The sequence below is a fragment of the Trachypithecus francoisi genome, unplaced genomic scaffold (genome assembly GCF_009764315.1).
Source record: "Trachypithecus francoisi isolate TF-2019V2 unplaced genomic scaffold, Tfra_2.0 Lachesis_group20, whole genome shotgun sequence".
Taxonomy (NCBI): Eukaryota; Metazoa; Chordata; class Mammalia; order Primates; family Cercopithecidae; genus Trachypithecus; species Trachypithecus francoisi.
In genome coordinates this window covers 19,491,136-19,505,976 of record NW_022681466.1, presented here as the reverse complement: position 1 = coordinate 19,505,976, position 14,841 = coordinate 19,491,136, and the positions used below count along the sequence as shown (strand labels likewise).

The 14,841-nt window shown below is 37.3% G+C and overlaps 1 protein-coding gene and 1 long non-coding RNA gene across 2 annotated transcripts in view; one reads left to right on the top strand and one right to left on the bottom strand.

Moving 5' to 3' along the window:
• Positions 1–1,389: 1,389 nt before the first annotated feature.
• KRT25 (keratin 25) lies at positions 1,390–8,395 on the bottom strand. The gene is made up of 8 exons (XM_033183102.1): positions 7,912–8,395; positions 7,434–7,516; positions 6,925–7,081; positions 4,545–4,706; positions 4,334–4,459; positions 3,765–3,982; positions 2,649–2,716; positions 1,390–1,760 (listed from the first exon to the last, which is right to left on the bottom strand). The coding sequence occupies exons 1-8, from the start codon at positions 8,338–8,340 to the stop codon at positions 1,651–1,653; spliced, it is 1,353 nt and encodes a 450-aa protein (XP_033038993.1). The 5' UTR covers positions 8,341–8,395; the 3' UTR covers positions 1,390–1,650.
• LOC117067054 overlaps positions 5,238–14,841 on the top strand; it is a 49,421-nt gene continuing 39,817 nt past the window's right edge. The window contains exons 1-3 of the long non-coding RNA XR_004430587.1: positions 5,238–5,786; positions 6,736–6,945; positions 7,924–8,061. This is a non-coding gene — a long non-coding RNA (uncharacterized LOC117067054). The remainder of the gene's footprint in view (positions 5,787–6,735; positions 6,946–7,923; positions 8,062–14,841) is intronic.

The following is a 14,841-nucleotide window of genomic DNA, read 5'->3' as shown; positions in this document are numbered from 1 at the left end:
CTTTTTAAGTTGTTCAGGTCTATGAATCGTGACATATATAGCTGTGTAAGGATTTACATTGAGAATCATTGCTCTAGTCAATAAGTGTATTAGTCCATTTTCACGCTGCTGATGAAGACTGGGAAGAAAAAGAGGTTTAACTGGACTTACAGTTCCACATAACTGGAAGGCCTCAAATCATGGTGGGAGACGAAAGGCACGTCTTACATGGCAAGAGAAAAATGAGGAATATGCAAAAGCGGAAACTGTTGTTAAAACCATCAGATCTTGTGAGACTTATTCACTACTATGAGAACAGTATGGGGGAAAATGCCCCCGTGATTCCAATTATCTCCCACCGGGTCCCTCCCACAACATGTGGGAATTATGGGAGTACAATTCAAAATGAGATTTGTGTGGGACACAGAGCCAAACTGTATCATTGAGGGAGGATTTGATGATAGGTGGGGAAGAGTGGTGTAAATTGCTTCAGCACTTAGACGATTACAACATATCTTTTTTTAAGTGGAATTTTCTCTGCGATTGTAATATTTTTGTTTCACATAATCTAATGGGGAACATAATTAGGCCTGTGGCTAAGATTGTATCAGAAGCAGGCAATACAAACAATTCAGGGATAATTATAACACACTTAAAAGACTCTTTTTTTTCTGCTTTCTATTTTCACATAGAGGCTGAAACTCATTTTTTTGAATAGATTATAATATGGATAATCCATCCATACAGTATAGAGGGTCAACTAAATATCTAGAGGTAATATCTGATCTGAGAAAATTATGTTTTTAATTAATCTAATTTATTTCCCTTTAGTAGAGATAAATCTGATGGTCAAGAGAGTTATAAACATCAGCTACAACTTTGTAGTAGAAGTGGATGGCTCTATTCCTATAACTTGGGTTCTAAACTGAAACTTTTGCTATAACCTCTATTACATTTGGAATACTGTTTAAAAAATATATCCAAAAGGAAAATGAGATTGAGCATTAATCATTATAAATACTGAGTATTAAAAATATGTATTAGCCTCTATCAAATGCTTATCCCGTAAGTGCACTTTGCAATAACTTATTTCTTGAATCTTTACAATAACCATTTGAAAGAACTACTTTTATTATCCCCATTTACAGATGAAGAACCTGAAATAAATACATTTTAGTTATTATTAAAGGGAATAGGCTTCTTAGTATGTCAAAGTATGGCAGATCGGGGATTTAAATAAAAGTACTTTTATTCTTTCTGAATTTGTCTCAGTTTGAATTATAGGATAAGCCTGATGAAAATCTATGAGGAAATCTATTATTTTAAAAGAGTTTTTATATAAATAAAAGCTGTTACATCTTCACATATTTATATTGCACACATAAACATTCTAAAGACTATCACCAATGATAACTTGCTAAAGAAGAGGTTTATTGAATACAAAGAATTGACAACAGATTTCTGTAGGATAATAAAATGAGTCATCATATTTGTGTGTGGCATTCTTCCAGATGAATGGGGAGATGCTGTTATTGATTGCCCGGAAAGAGAAAATAACAGAAAGACAACAGGACAGACGTTTTTCTTAGACGTGCACATTTTTCTGGACAGATACATAATGCCTTTTCTTCTTAGGGGGTATGTGGCAGACGTTCTCTGTTGCATCTCAAATTAATTGCTTTGAGATTTCTCTTCCAGGGAGTGAAGCCTGGTGGTAAGTATTTTGCTGCGTTGGTCTACCTCCTCAAGAACTTTCTTAACCACTATGGCTTTGGCTGAGTCTGAAAATTAAAAATTAAAAGGAGATTTTATACAGTTAAAAATGAATAAAACATTGTATCATTTAAAGGAATAATAAAGGAATAATAGTATTTGCATATAGAATGAACTATGCACTAAACACAAATACTTAGACTCATTTTTGGTGAATAATTTTGATTATTTGGTTAGGAAAAAACACGGTGACATGTTATTTTGTTTAAAATTAGCACACATCACTGACATTAGATATCTAGCACATATGATGTCTACTACAAATCTTTATCGTGTGTATTCTTACCAAGCCATGGTAATATAAGAACAATCAAGCTATGCATTAAAAATGAAGTAGTTGGGTATATATACCCAAAGGAATAGAAAGCACTCTACCGTAAAGACACATGCATGTGAATGTTCATTGCAGCACTATTCACAATAGCAAGAACAAAGAATCAACCTAAATGCCCATCAGTGACAGAGTGGATAAAGCCATAAGCACCATGGAATATTATGCAGCCATGAAAAAGAAGAAGATCACATCTTTTGCAGGAACATAGATGGAGCTGGAGGCTATCATTCTTAGCAAACTGACGCAGGAATAGAAAAACCAAACACCGCATGTTCTCACTTATAAGTGGGAGCTAAATGATAAGGACTTATGAACACAAAGAAGGAAACAACAGATACTTGGTTCTACTTGAGGGGGAAGGGTGGGAGGAGGAAGAAGAGCAGAGATGATAATTATTGGGTACTGGGCTTAATTCCTGGATGATCAAATAATATGTACAACAAACCTCCATATCGTGTGTGTACTTATGTAACAAACCTTTCAATGTACTCCCAAACCTAAAATAAAAGTTGAGAAAATTTAAAAAGTAGGATAGCATAACAACAGATTTCATTTTAATTACCTTTGACTTGACTTCCCACATTTCCAGATCCATAATCTTTAGACTTGTAACCTCCAGACTTACAGGCTCTGTGAAAACATCACAAAAGAGGGTGATTTAGAGAGAACCCCATCAATTCTAGGTTCACCATATGGTTTTCTTTAGCTCTTTGGTAGTTTCAACTGTGTAACCCAATATTTGATTTGTAGTGTTTACCGATTTCTGTAGAGGTATGAATACCTTCTCCATTACTGATATCAAGTTACCAAGTGACATCACTAAGTGAGGAGTTAGGAAGAGATGTGCAAAAGAGGCTGTCATGAGATGCTAACAGCAGTTCTGGCATGCCACTGGATGTATTTATACAACTTAGGTTGAAATTCTCCTTTTTAAGTTTTGCAGGTTTATGAATTGTGACAAATGTATATAGCTGTGTAACGATTTACATGTGGAAGCATCACTCTAGTCAATGAGGGAGGGTTTGATGATAGATGAGGAAGAGTGGTGTAGATCGCTTCAGCAGTTAGACAATTACAAGATATTTTTTCTAAGTGCGGTTTTCTCTGAGATTGTGATGTTTTTGTTCTGCTTCAGTGTTAAGAAGTGATTTTTTTCCTGTATTTCCTTTTATATTAACATCAAGAATGGATAAAATAGTAACTGCCAAGGGAAGTGGGGCACAGAAGAACTTTTTGGGGTGATGAAATGCTCTTCGTTGTGAATTCAGGAAGCTTCCTGCTCCTAACAACCCTGAGCTCTAGACTCTCAGACTTGTGCCCATGGGACTTGATCAGTGCTATGAAGACAGGATTCTGTGAGTGATGAGCTCCAGAAACCATTTCCAGAGTCAGAATCCTGGTCCACATATTGAAACTCCAATTAGCTTCCCGTTTATTCTTTTCACTCTAGAAGTGATATTTTCAATGTTCATACCTTAAACTCGGTGCCTGCTGCATATTGGTTTGTTAAGATGTTAATTTGTATTTTGGCAGTCGAGTGTGCATTATATTTAATATTTAGTATTCGTGATAATAAATGCATGCAGCCAAATTATGTCCACTTTCCAGTGGAAAGTGGGATCTAACTTGCAAGCAGATTTCAGGATATTATGCCATCCATGCAAATTGTTTTACCTACCCATCATCTCCTCCTATAAGGAGACAGTAGGTCTCAATTTCTTTTTCCAGGTGGAGCTTGATGTCCAGGAGCTGCTCATACTCAAGCTTCTGGCCCTCGGTCTCAGTTCTGACCTGGTGCAGCTGCTCCTCCAGGGCCCCGATCTGAGCCTGGATCTGCGCCAGCTGCGCACAGTAGTTGCTCTCGGTCTCTGTCAAGGAGCACTCCAGGGAGTGTTTCTGTCAGGAAGCAATAAAGAGAACCTGAGATGGATATGCAGATATGCAGGGATTTGTTTGATGTATGATTTTCTCCTGTTGTTAACTTTACGTATAATTGTTTTAGATTTCACATGGACACATAGTTAAGACTGTGATACTGCCTGAAAATGAGCAAATCCTTCTTTTTGGTAGAATAGACCTAAAGACATTTATGTTGTTTTAGCTGTCAGCTATACAATCCTATTCTCTGCTTATGTTTTAAGACAATTATAAAAATATATATTTCAATATTGTTAAGGTTTTTAAAACCAGCTGGCAAGTATCTAACATGATGCCCTGGGGGATGGTAAAAAACTGTTCTTTTCATACCGTGGCTAAGAGAGACTGAAGTTCAATCTCCAGGGTTTGAAGAGTGCGCTTCATTTCAGTCAGCTCGTTCCGGGCTGAGGTTGTGGCTCCGACATCCTCAGAAATCTGCTGCTGCAGGGAGGCGCTCTGAAATGCCATAAGTGAAGGAGCAAATCTTAGTTTCATGAATATCAGTAACATGCAAAGGGATTGTTTTCCGGAGGAGAGTCACCTTCTCGTTGAACCAGGCCTCCGCATCCCTGCGGTTCTGCTCTGCAAGAGCTTCGTACTCAGCTCTCATGTTGTTCAGTAGAACTGTGAGGTCCACTCCGGGGGCTGCGTTCATCTCCACGTTCACGTTGCCTCCAGCTGCGCACTGCAGAACTTGCATTTCCTAGAGGCAGAAAAGTGTTCAGCTCAACTCTGCAGGGATCTCATGGAAGGTCTAGAAGCTTAGCTTTGGAAGGGCACTTAAAGTTTGTCTGGTTTTCCCCAGGCTGTGCATTGACCCCCTCCCACCACATTTGATATTTCCTGTCCTGTTGACCTAATTCTCAAAGACGGTGAACTCACTATCTCATGAACTAGCCTGTTTCATTCTGGAAGAGTTTTAATTGTTCCAGACTTCTATATTATAGTGAGTCAAACTCCTGTTCTTATAACTTAAACTCATCAGTTTCAGTTCTACCACTCAGAATGAGTCTTAATTCCTTTTCCAAATGAAAGTTTTAAACATTTAAAATGAATGGTCCTCCATTGCTTATTCTATTCTCCACGTTTGTGGACTGCTCTTCATTTCACTAGAGGCCAGCTTTGATGCAGTCTTAACTCAGCTACACCCTGAACACAGCCATGAACATGGTTGAAGGGCTGAGTTTGAATAATTCTGAACAATTGAAATGACGATAAGTAAATAAATTGTGTGTGTGTGTGTGTGTGTGTGTGCATGTGCACCCCTCAGGGAAGAACATCATCCTCTAAAGAATCGCAGCTGTCTATTAAGTATATACAGGGACATATATACAGTATCATGTTGGACTTTGGAGTCACACAAATCTCTCTGTAAATTTTGGTTCTGCCCTATAGTGGCTGGTGAGTTTGGGAAAGTTGCTTAACCTCTTTAAGTGTCTATTTGCTTACCTGAAAATTGAGGATAATTAAATATCCTTCCTGAGTTGTTAAAAGAAATCAAAGAACTAATAATAATAATGACTCTGTGATACTACCTTGCACATAAATGCTAACTGAATGCTGGTTATTATAATTACTATCATCACGGAAGCTGGAATTTATTTTGCAGCCAAAGTCTACATGTTACCCTGTCTGAACTGCAAGCTGTTAGAATGTGTGAGTCAGTTCTAAGATTGTGAATGGCAGGCATCACAGCGAAGACTGTGTGTACTGGAATACCACCCATCAACTACCGTCTGCTGCAGAAACTCTCCTCCTCATTCATGAATTGGTCTTAATGATGGTAACTAAGGCTTTCATTCCTTCCTGCAGTGAGCCCCTCAGCTAATCCAGCCTTCTTTCCTCCTGGTTGACCCTATGTCTTCCCGATCTACAGATGTGGCTTTTACTTCTGAGGATTTAGTGAAAACTTCCTGGTTCAAGCATAAAAAGAAAAAGATTATATATGTATACATTTATATATTATATATATTTATATATATATATTTGCCTGTGTGTGTGTGTGTGTGTGTGTGTGTGTGTGTGTATAGGGTTGCCTGTGAGGCATTACAAAAATCAAAAATCAATTGCTTTTAATTCATCAAAAATTGATTAAACACCATGGGCTATAACTATATTTGAATCCACGTAGGCAAATCAATGTTATTCAAGTAGTTTTATTTATAAGACAGCCTCATGACTAATCAAGTAGGATTCTTAGCTTGATCTTCTGTTTTAAGCATTTGGCTTGACCATAGAAGTCTTTTGGCTATTTAAAATATCAAATTTATTTTCAAAGGATAAAGATTTTTCCCTTTTGGAAAACAGCACCTCTGAAAGCAATCCTAAGGATGTAATTGCTGCAATATAAAATTTGGAGCTTAACTTCCAACAGTGACCGCTTCGGAAGTTTATGATTAAGTATAAATTCTGGTGTCATAGCTTAATTTCATTCTCATGATTTTTACAGCCATACCTATAAAGAACACGTACTAGTGTTAAGTGTGTATACTTCATGTACGTATGAAGTAAATGCTTTAGTGTTTTAAATCTGCCACTGGCATAGAGAAATTTAGATCTAGTTTTCCAGTTTAAGGATGTCCTTAAAGTATATTTATTTTATATTTATTTTATCTAATTTGATGTAATCTCCTAAGTAGATCATTTTAACTCAGCTATAATTACATAGCCAAACACTGCTCTTATAACCCTGATTGTTCTGGAAAACATGATTCCTTTATTTTTTCCCATAGGAAACTTGATGAGAGAGCAAGGGTGAATCTGTACAAAGAATTTGACTCTTGAAGAGACAGCTCAGCTCTCATGTCTGTCTGACAATGTGTCTTCAGCACCAACTTTTTATATGAGAGGTTATGTACATTATCCCCTGTCAGGTGCACAGTGTCTGCAAAAATAGCAAAGTGTAGATGACCAGCTCTTACCTCTTTATGGTTCTTTTTGAGGTAAGTCATCTCCTCACTCAGGGTTTCGTACTGAATCTCCAGATCTGTTCTGCACAGGGTTATTTCATCCAAAACTCTTCGTAACCCATTGACATCAGCCTCTACACTCTGGTGAAGAGCCAGCTCATTTTCATACCTTAAAGAGTGTTAATGATTTCCTAATTTGTCACATGGTTGGAGACATAGTCACTGATCAATGACAAATGCTAGAATTCCAGAATTTTGAAGATTTGGCCACAAGAGGCATTTTCAAAACTTGCTGCATAATAATAATAATTATTGTTTCTACTTTGCAGTATTTGACAGAAAAAGAACTAGTTTTAATAGCAGTTCACGCTTTGTATTTAATAATCAAAGCATAAAAAAGTAATAACATCCTGTTTATGTGAAATTCAAGTGTTTTATAGTTTTGGAACAAGAGTTGCAAATTTGATGTAATGGTTTGCATGAATTGCCATGAATTCATTTCACTCTGGCAGTCTACTTACTTGAGTCTGAAATCATCGGCTGTAAGCCTGGCATTATCGATCTGTAGAACAGCATTAGCGTTGCTGGTGGTGGAAGTGATGATCTAGAAATGGGAATTTGACTTTTATCATGAAGTAAACGAACTGAATCTACTTAATGCTTATTTCCAATGCTAAACTGGAATTCTCTTTAAGAAATCACAAGTAGGTGGGCGTGGTGGAAGGTGCCTGTAATCCCAGCTACTCGGGAGGCTGAGGCAGGAGAATCTCTTGAACCCAGGAGGTGGAGGTTGCAGTGAGCTGAGATCCTGCCATTGCACTCCTGCCTGGGCAACAAGAGCAAAACTCCTTCTCAAAAAAAACAAAAAACAAACAAACAAAAAAAAACAAAAAAAATCACAAGTAGAAATGATAAATGTTTTTAGAATTTAATAAAGAAAGGAAAACACAATTTAGAAATAAAGGTACATGAAAATGATTGTGAAGTATGATTTCTTACCTGGTTTTTAAGGTCATCAATTATCGGGAAATATCTGCTATAGTCATGATCAAGACCACGGCAAGAGCCAGGCCCAAATTTCTCATACCAGCCCTTGATCTTCTGCTCCAGGTCAGCGTTGGCCTCCTCCAGAGCACGCACGTTGTCCAGGTAGGATGCCAGGCGGTCATTGAGGTTCTGCATGGTCACTTTCTCATTGCCAGAAAGGAGACCCCCCTCATTCACAGTGAAGCCAGCACAGAGATTGCCTCCCGCTGCGTTTCCTCCGGATGAGCTGCCTCCGAAGGCACAAGAGAAGTTACTTCCAATCCCCGAAATGCCACAAGCATTTCCAGCCCCAAAGCTGGTTCCCCCACCAGAGAGTCTGAGTGATCCTGTGGTGGGACGAGGACAGGACCTCCTGGATGCACTGGAAAGTCGAAGAGACATGGTATCAGGGCAAACGCGTTGCAGAGCTGTATTCGTGAAAGCTAGAATGGAGTCCCTTCTTGTCTAAATGGTTCTGTTTGCCTTTTTATAGGCAAGTCCCAAGTGTGTTCTGAATGAAATTCTGTCTACATAGAGTAAAACATGGCTTGCCAGTCTCAGCAAGTTGGCATAATTGGGTGATTTTTTCTAATTAGTAACTCACTTTGCTGGGCTCATTCCTGTAGGAGGGCAGTTGCCCTCAGGTTGGTGTAATCTGAGAAATGGGTCTGGGTGGAGCAATGTCAGGTTCATTATTACATTTTTAAATGTTGGGTGAGTCATTCTTCACTTCCATCTTTAGAAGATAAACCTCATCAGTTCATTACTGAATAGAAATTTGGCATCATGGTTTTGGGCTATTATGCCAAGGCAGGCTGTGATGTTTCTGAGACTTTTTCTGCTTTTATTTTCACAAGTTTTTCTACATAAGTAGAGAATAGAACTGTAATCATTATTTCCCCAACCTAGTTCTTCAACCAATAGGTTTTTGTTTTTATTTTTAAATTCCTCTTGCCACTGTTTCCCATGGGAAGTTAACTTCCATTCTGGCTGACATGAGCATCCTATTTTGTTGACACTTATGACTGGGGAGAGTTGCCTTATCTTATCCATTTTGGTAATTAGGAGCACACCCCTAATTGGTGTTATGTTTTGTGGGAGTTTGGAAAGACATTAACTTATTTCCTGACCCTGCAAAATCTGAAGCAAACCTGGAAGGAACTATTTCTTCTGTCTTAATTGACTGTGGTTTAGCTCAGGTGAAAGTCATCAGTAAGGTATTTAGTGGGTGGGAATTCACATATATTTACTAAAAACTCTACCTATTATGGAAATATAAAATATTGACAAATAAGTCCGGGCATGGTGGCTCACGCCTGTAATCCCAGCACTTTGGGAGGCTGAGGCAAGTGGATCACTTGAGGTCAGGCATTTGAGACCAGCCTTACCAACATGGTGAAACCCCGTCTCTACTAAAAATACAAAAATTGGCCAGGCATCATGGCGAGGCACCTGTAATCCCAGCTACTCGGGAGGCTGAGGCAAGAGAATCTATTGAACCTGGGAGGCAGAGGTTACAGTGAGCTGAGATTGTGTCACTGCACTCCAGCTGGGGTGACAGAATGAGACTTTGTCTCAAACATTGTTTTTGACAAATAAAAATTGTATATATTAATGGTGCACAACATGATTTTTTAATATATGAATATATTGTGTAATGACCAAATCAAGCTAATCAACATATCTATTATCTCACATACCTATTTTGTGGTAAGAACATTTAAAATCTACTTTCTTATTGTTATTAACTATAGTCACCATATTGTATAATAGTTATCCTGAACTTATTCCTCCTACTTAAATGAAATTTTGTATTCTTTGACCAAAATTTCCCTAGTGCACTTCCCTGAGGATTAATGATGTTGAGCACCTTTTCATAAACCTATGGGCTATTTATATGTCTTTTGAGAAATGTCTTCTTTTTTTTTTTTGGAGACGGAGTCTCACTCTGTCGCCCAGGCTGGAGGGCAGTGGTGCGATCTGGGCTCACTGCAAGCTCTGCCTCCCGGGTTCATGCCATTCTCCTGCCTCAGCCTCCCAAGTAGTTGGGACTACAGGCACTGCCACCAAGCCCGGCTAATTTCTTTTTGTATTTTTAGTAGAGACGGGGTTTCACTGTGTTAGCCAGGATGGTCTCGATCTCCTGACCTTGTGATCCACCCGCCTCAGCCTCCCAAAGTGCTGGGATTACAGGCGTGAGCCACTGCACCCAGCCGAGAAATGTCTTTTTAATCACATTCTTTTCTTGTTATTGAGTTGTTTGAATTACTTATATATTTTGGATATTAAGCCTTGATCAGATGTATGGTTCACAGCATTTCATCCAACAGGTTCATTTGTGTTGTCACAAATGACAGAATTTCCCTTTGTAAAAGCTGAATAGTATTCCGTTGGGTATATATACTATATTTTTTCTATTACTTCATTTATTGATGGATGTTTAAGTTGAATCCCTATCTTGGCTATTGTGAATCATGCTACAATGTGCATGGAATGCAGATATCTCCTTGACAGACTGATTTCATTTCCTTTAAATACTCAGTAGTGGGATTTTTGGGTCACATGGTAGTTCCACTTTTAATTTTTTGAGGAATCGCTATACTGCTTTCCATAATGGCTGCATTGATTTACATTTCCACTAACAGTGTACAAGGATTTTCTTTCTCCACTTTCTTACTAACACTTGTTATTTCTTGCCATTTTCATGATAGCCATTCTAGCAGGTGTGAGGTGATATCTCAGTGTGTTTTTCATTTGCATTTCATTCATGATTAGTAGTGTTGAGCATTTTTTCCATATACCTGTTGGCCATTTATATGTCTTCTTTTAAGAAATACCTTTTAAATTGGATTGTTTTTGTTATTGTTGTTGAGTTGCTTGAGTTTCTTATATATTTTGGATATTAGTCCTGTGTCACATGTGTGCTTCACAATATTTTCTCCCAATCCAAGAGTTATCTCTTCATTCTGTTGATTATTTCGTTTGCTATGTAGAAGCTTTTTAGTTTAATGTAATCCCATTTATGTATTTTTTCTTTTGTTGCCTGTGTATTTAGGGTCATATAAAAAAATTTTGCCCAGACTAATGTCAAGAAGTTTTTCCCCTGTGTTTTCTTCTAGTACTTTTACAGTTTCATGTGTTAGGCTTACCTGCTTAATACATTTTGAGTGGATTCTTGTATATAGGGTGAGATAAAGGTCCAATTTCATTTTTCTGAAATATAGCTTCCCCAGCACCATTTACTAAAAATACTGTTCTTTCCCCATTTTGTGTTCCTGGCACCTTTGTTTGAAAATCATTTTGCTGTAAGTGCATAGATTTATTTCTCGGCTCTTTATTCTGTCTCATTGGTCTGTATGTCACTTGTTGTGCCAGTGTTGTGATGTTTTGATTACTATAGATTTGTAATAGATTTTGAGATCAGATAGTGTGATGCCTCCAACTGTTCTTTTTGCTCAAGATTGCTTTGGCTATTCAGGATCTTTTGTGGTTCTATATGAATTTTAGAATTCATGTTTTTTTCTCTTTTTGTGAAAATGCCATTGGAATTTTGATAGGAATTACATTGAATCTGTATATCACTTCGGGTAATATAAACATTTTAACAGTATTAATTCTTCCAATCAATGAACATGGCGTATCTTTCCATTTATTTTTGTCCTCATCAATTTATTTCATCAATGTTTTACAGTTTCACTTATTTCTCTTCTGGTCCTTGGTATTTTCTCCTTCTATCAACTTTGGGCTTAGGTTGTTCTTCTTTTTTTCTAGTTCCTTCATGTGTAATGGTAGGTTATTTCTTTTTTTTAATGTAGGCATTTATTGTTATAAACTGCCCTCTTAAAACTGCTTCTGCTACATCCCATAAATTTTGTCGTATGTCTCCATCTTCATTTGTCTCTAGATAGTTTTTGATTTCCCTTTTGATGTCTTCTTTGTTCCACTGGTTGTTCAGGAACATATTGTTTAATTTTCACATATTTGTGAACTTTCCAAATTTCTTCCTGTTATTGATTTCTAATTTCATACTATTGTGGAGAAAAAATACTTGATGTAATTTTAATCTGAAGTTTGTTAAGACCTGTTTGTGACTTAACATACAATCTGTCATGGAGACTGTTCTGTGTGTGCTTGAGAAGAATGTGTATTCTGCTCTTGTTTGATACAATGTTCTATATACGTCTGTTAGGTCCACTTGGTCTAAAGTGTAGTTTAAGTCTAATCTTTCCTTACTAATTTTCTGTCTGGATGATTGATCCATTGTTGAAACTGTAGTACCGAAGTCCCCTACTATTGTTGTATTGTTGTCTATTGCTCCCTTCATATCTGTTAATAATTGCTTTATAAAGGTACTCTGATGTTGGGTGCATATTTATTTACAATTGTTATATCCTCTTGATGAATTGTCTTCTTTATCATTACATAATGACTTTCTTTCTTTTTATAATTTTTGACTTAAAGTCTATTTTTCTCTGCTAGAAATATAGGTACCTTTGCTCTTTTTTGTTTCTATTTGCATGGAATATCTTTTTCCATCCCTCACTTTTAGTCTATGTGTGTCCTTAAAGCTGAAGTGAGTCTCTTGTAGACAGCATATAGATTTTGTGTATGTGTGTGTGTTTGTTTGCCTTTTTAATACCCTTAGCTATTCTGTGTCATTTGATTGGAGAATGTAATCCATTTATATTCAAGTTAATTATTGATAGGTAAGGACTTACTACTGCCATTTTGTTGTTTTCCAGTTGTTTTGTAGATCTTTTGTTTCTTTTTTCCTCTCTTGCTGTCTGCCTTTGTGATTTGACAACTTTCTGTAGTGGTATGCTTTGATTCCTTTCTCTTTCTTTTTTTGTGTATCTACTATAGAATTTTGCTTTGTGGTTATCATGAGACTTACACTGAACATGTTAGAACAGGTTATTTTAAGCTGATAACTTCAATTACATTCAAAAAATTTACAGTTTTACTATTCCTCCATCTAATTTTTTGATGTCACAATTTATATCTTTTTATATGTATATTCCTTAACAAATTATTGTACCTACAGTTAGTTTTAATTGTTTGGTCTTTTAACCTTTATACCAGATATAAGTGATTTGTACACCACCATTACAGTAGTATATTCTGAATTTGTATATTTACCTTTAACAGTGAGGGTTTTTTTTACTTTCATATGTTTTCATGTTGTTAATTAGAGTTCCTTTGTTTCAACTCATTGCCCTATCTTTATCATTTCTTATAAGGGAGGCAATGAACTCCCTGAGCTTTTGTTTGTCTGGGAATATCTCCTTAATTTCTGAAGCACGGACTTTTCTGGGTATGATATTCTTGGTTGGCAGGTTTTTTTCTGTCAGCACTTGAATGTATTATCCTACTCTCCTGACTTGCAAAGTTTCTGTTGAGAAGTCTGTTGATAGCCTCATAGGGGTTCCATTGTATGTAATGAGTCTCTTCTCTCTTGCTGCTTTCAAGATTCTCTCTGTCTTTTGATAATTTTAAAAAATTTTTACTTTAAGTTCTGGGATACATGTGCAGAACGTGCAGGTTTGTTACATAGGTATACATGTGCCATGGTGGTTTGCTGCACCTATCAACCTGTCATCTAGGTTTTAAGCCCTGCATGAATTAATGTGCCTCATAGTGTTTGTTTTTGGGTTGATCTTGCTTGGGATCCTTTGAATTTCATGAATCTATATGTCCATATCCCTCCCAAGATTTGGGATGTATTTCTTTACATAAGCTTTCTTTCCTTTTTTCTCTTTCCTCCTTCTGAAACCCTCATAATGTATATATTTGTATGCTTGGTGGGATAGAATACATCCTTTATGCCTTCTTTACTCTTTTTTATTATTTAAACATTTTCATTCCTCTAATTGGGTAATTTAAAATGCCCTGTCTTTGAGTTTGCTAATTCTTTCTTCTGCATGATAGAGCCTGCTTTTGAAGCTTTCTACTGAATTTTTCAGTTTTGTCATTGTATTCTTCAGGTCCAGGATTTCTGTTTGTTTTATTTATGGTTTCTATTTTTAAAATTAAACTTCTCATCTTATTTATGCATTGTTTTCCTAATTTCATTTAGTTATTTATCTACATCTTTTGCATCTTATTAAGCTTCTTTTTTTTTTTTTTTTTTTTTTGAGGCAGAGTCTCGCTCTGTCGCCCGGACTGGAGTGTAGTGGCCGGATCTCAGCTCACTGCAAGCTCCGCCTCCTGGGTTTACGCCATTCTCCTGCCTCAGCCTCCCGAGTAGCTGGGACTACAGCTTCTTTAAGATAATTATTTTGAATTTTCTTTCAGGCAATTTGTAGATCTGCCTTTCTTTGGGGTCAGTTATTAGTTTCCTTTGGAGGTGTCATTCTTGCCTTATTCTTCATATTATTTATGGAGTCTTGCATTGGTATCTGTGCATTTGAAGGTACAATACCTCTTACTCTGTCACCCAGGCTGGAGTGCAGTGGTATGATCTCAGCTCACTGCAATCTCTGGTTCCCAGGCTCAAGTGATCCTTCCACCTCAGCCTCCTGAGTAACTGGAATGACAGGCATGTGCCATCATGCCCAGCTAATTTTTATATGTTTCATGGAGATGGGGTTTTGCCATATTACCCAGGCTGGTCTTGAACTCCTGAGCTCAAGCCATCCACCTACCTCAGCCTCCCAAAGTGCTGGGATTAAAGGTGAAAGCCACCACACCTGGCCTTCTTTAAATATTTATAGACTGTTTTTGGCAGTTTAAGGCCTTCTTCTATTAGGTTCCTGTGCTGATGGGATTGTGGTCAAATGGGGTTGGAGCTGGATCACATGGCTATTGCTGAGTCCACAGTGGGGTCTATAGTTGGTAGGTCTGTTACCAGGGGCTCTAGTAGCTGTGGATTCTGTGTAATCTCTGGGTTGACTGGACTGTCTG

Excerpts from the sequence above, each read along its gene's own strand:
- KRT25 (XM_033183102.1), bottom strand. The coding sequence starts at position 8,340 with ATGTCTCTTCGACTTTCCAGTGCATCCAGGAGGTCCTGTCCTCGTCCC. Across the intron at positions 3,983-4,333 it reads TTCAGTCTCTCTTAGCCACG|AAACACTCCCTGGAGTGCTC; the intron begins GTATGAAAAGAA and ends GCTTCCTGACAG. Across the intron at positions 1,761-2,648 it reads TGTGGGAAGTCAAGTCAAAG|ACTCAGCCAAAGCCATAGTG; the intron begins GTAATTAAAATG and ends TTTAATTTTCAG.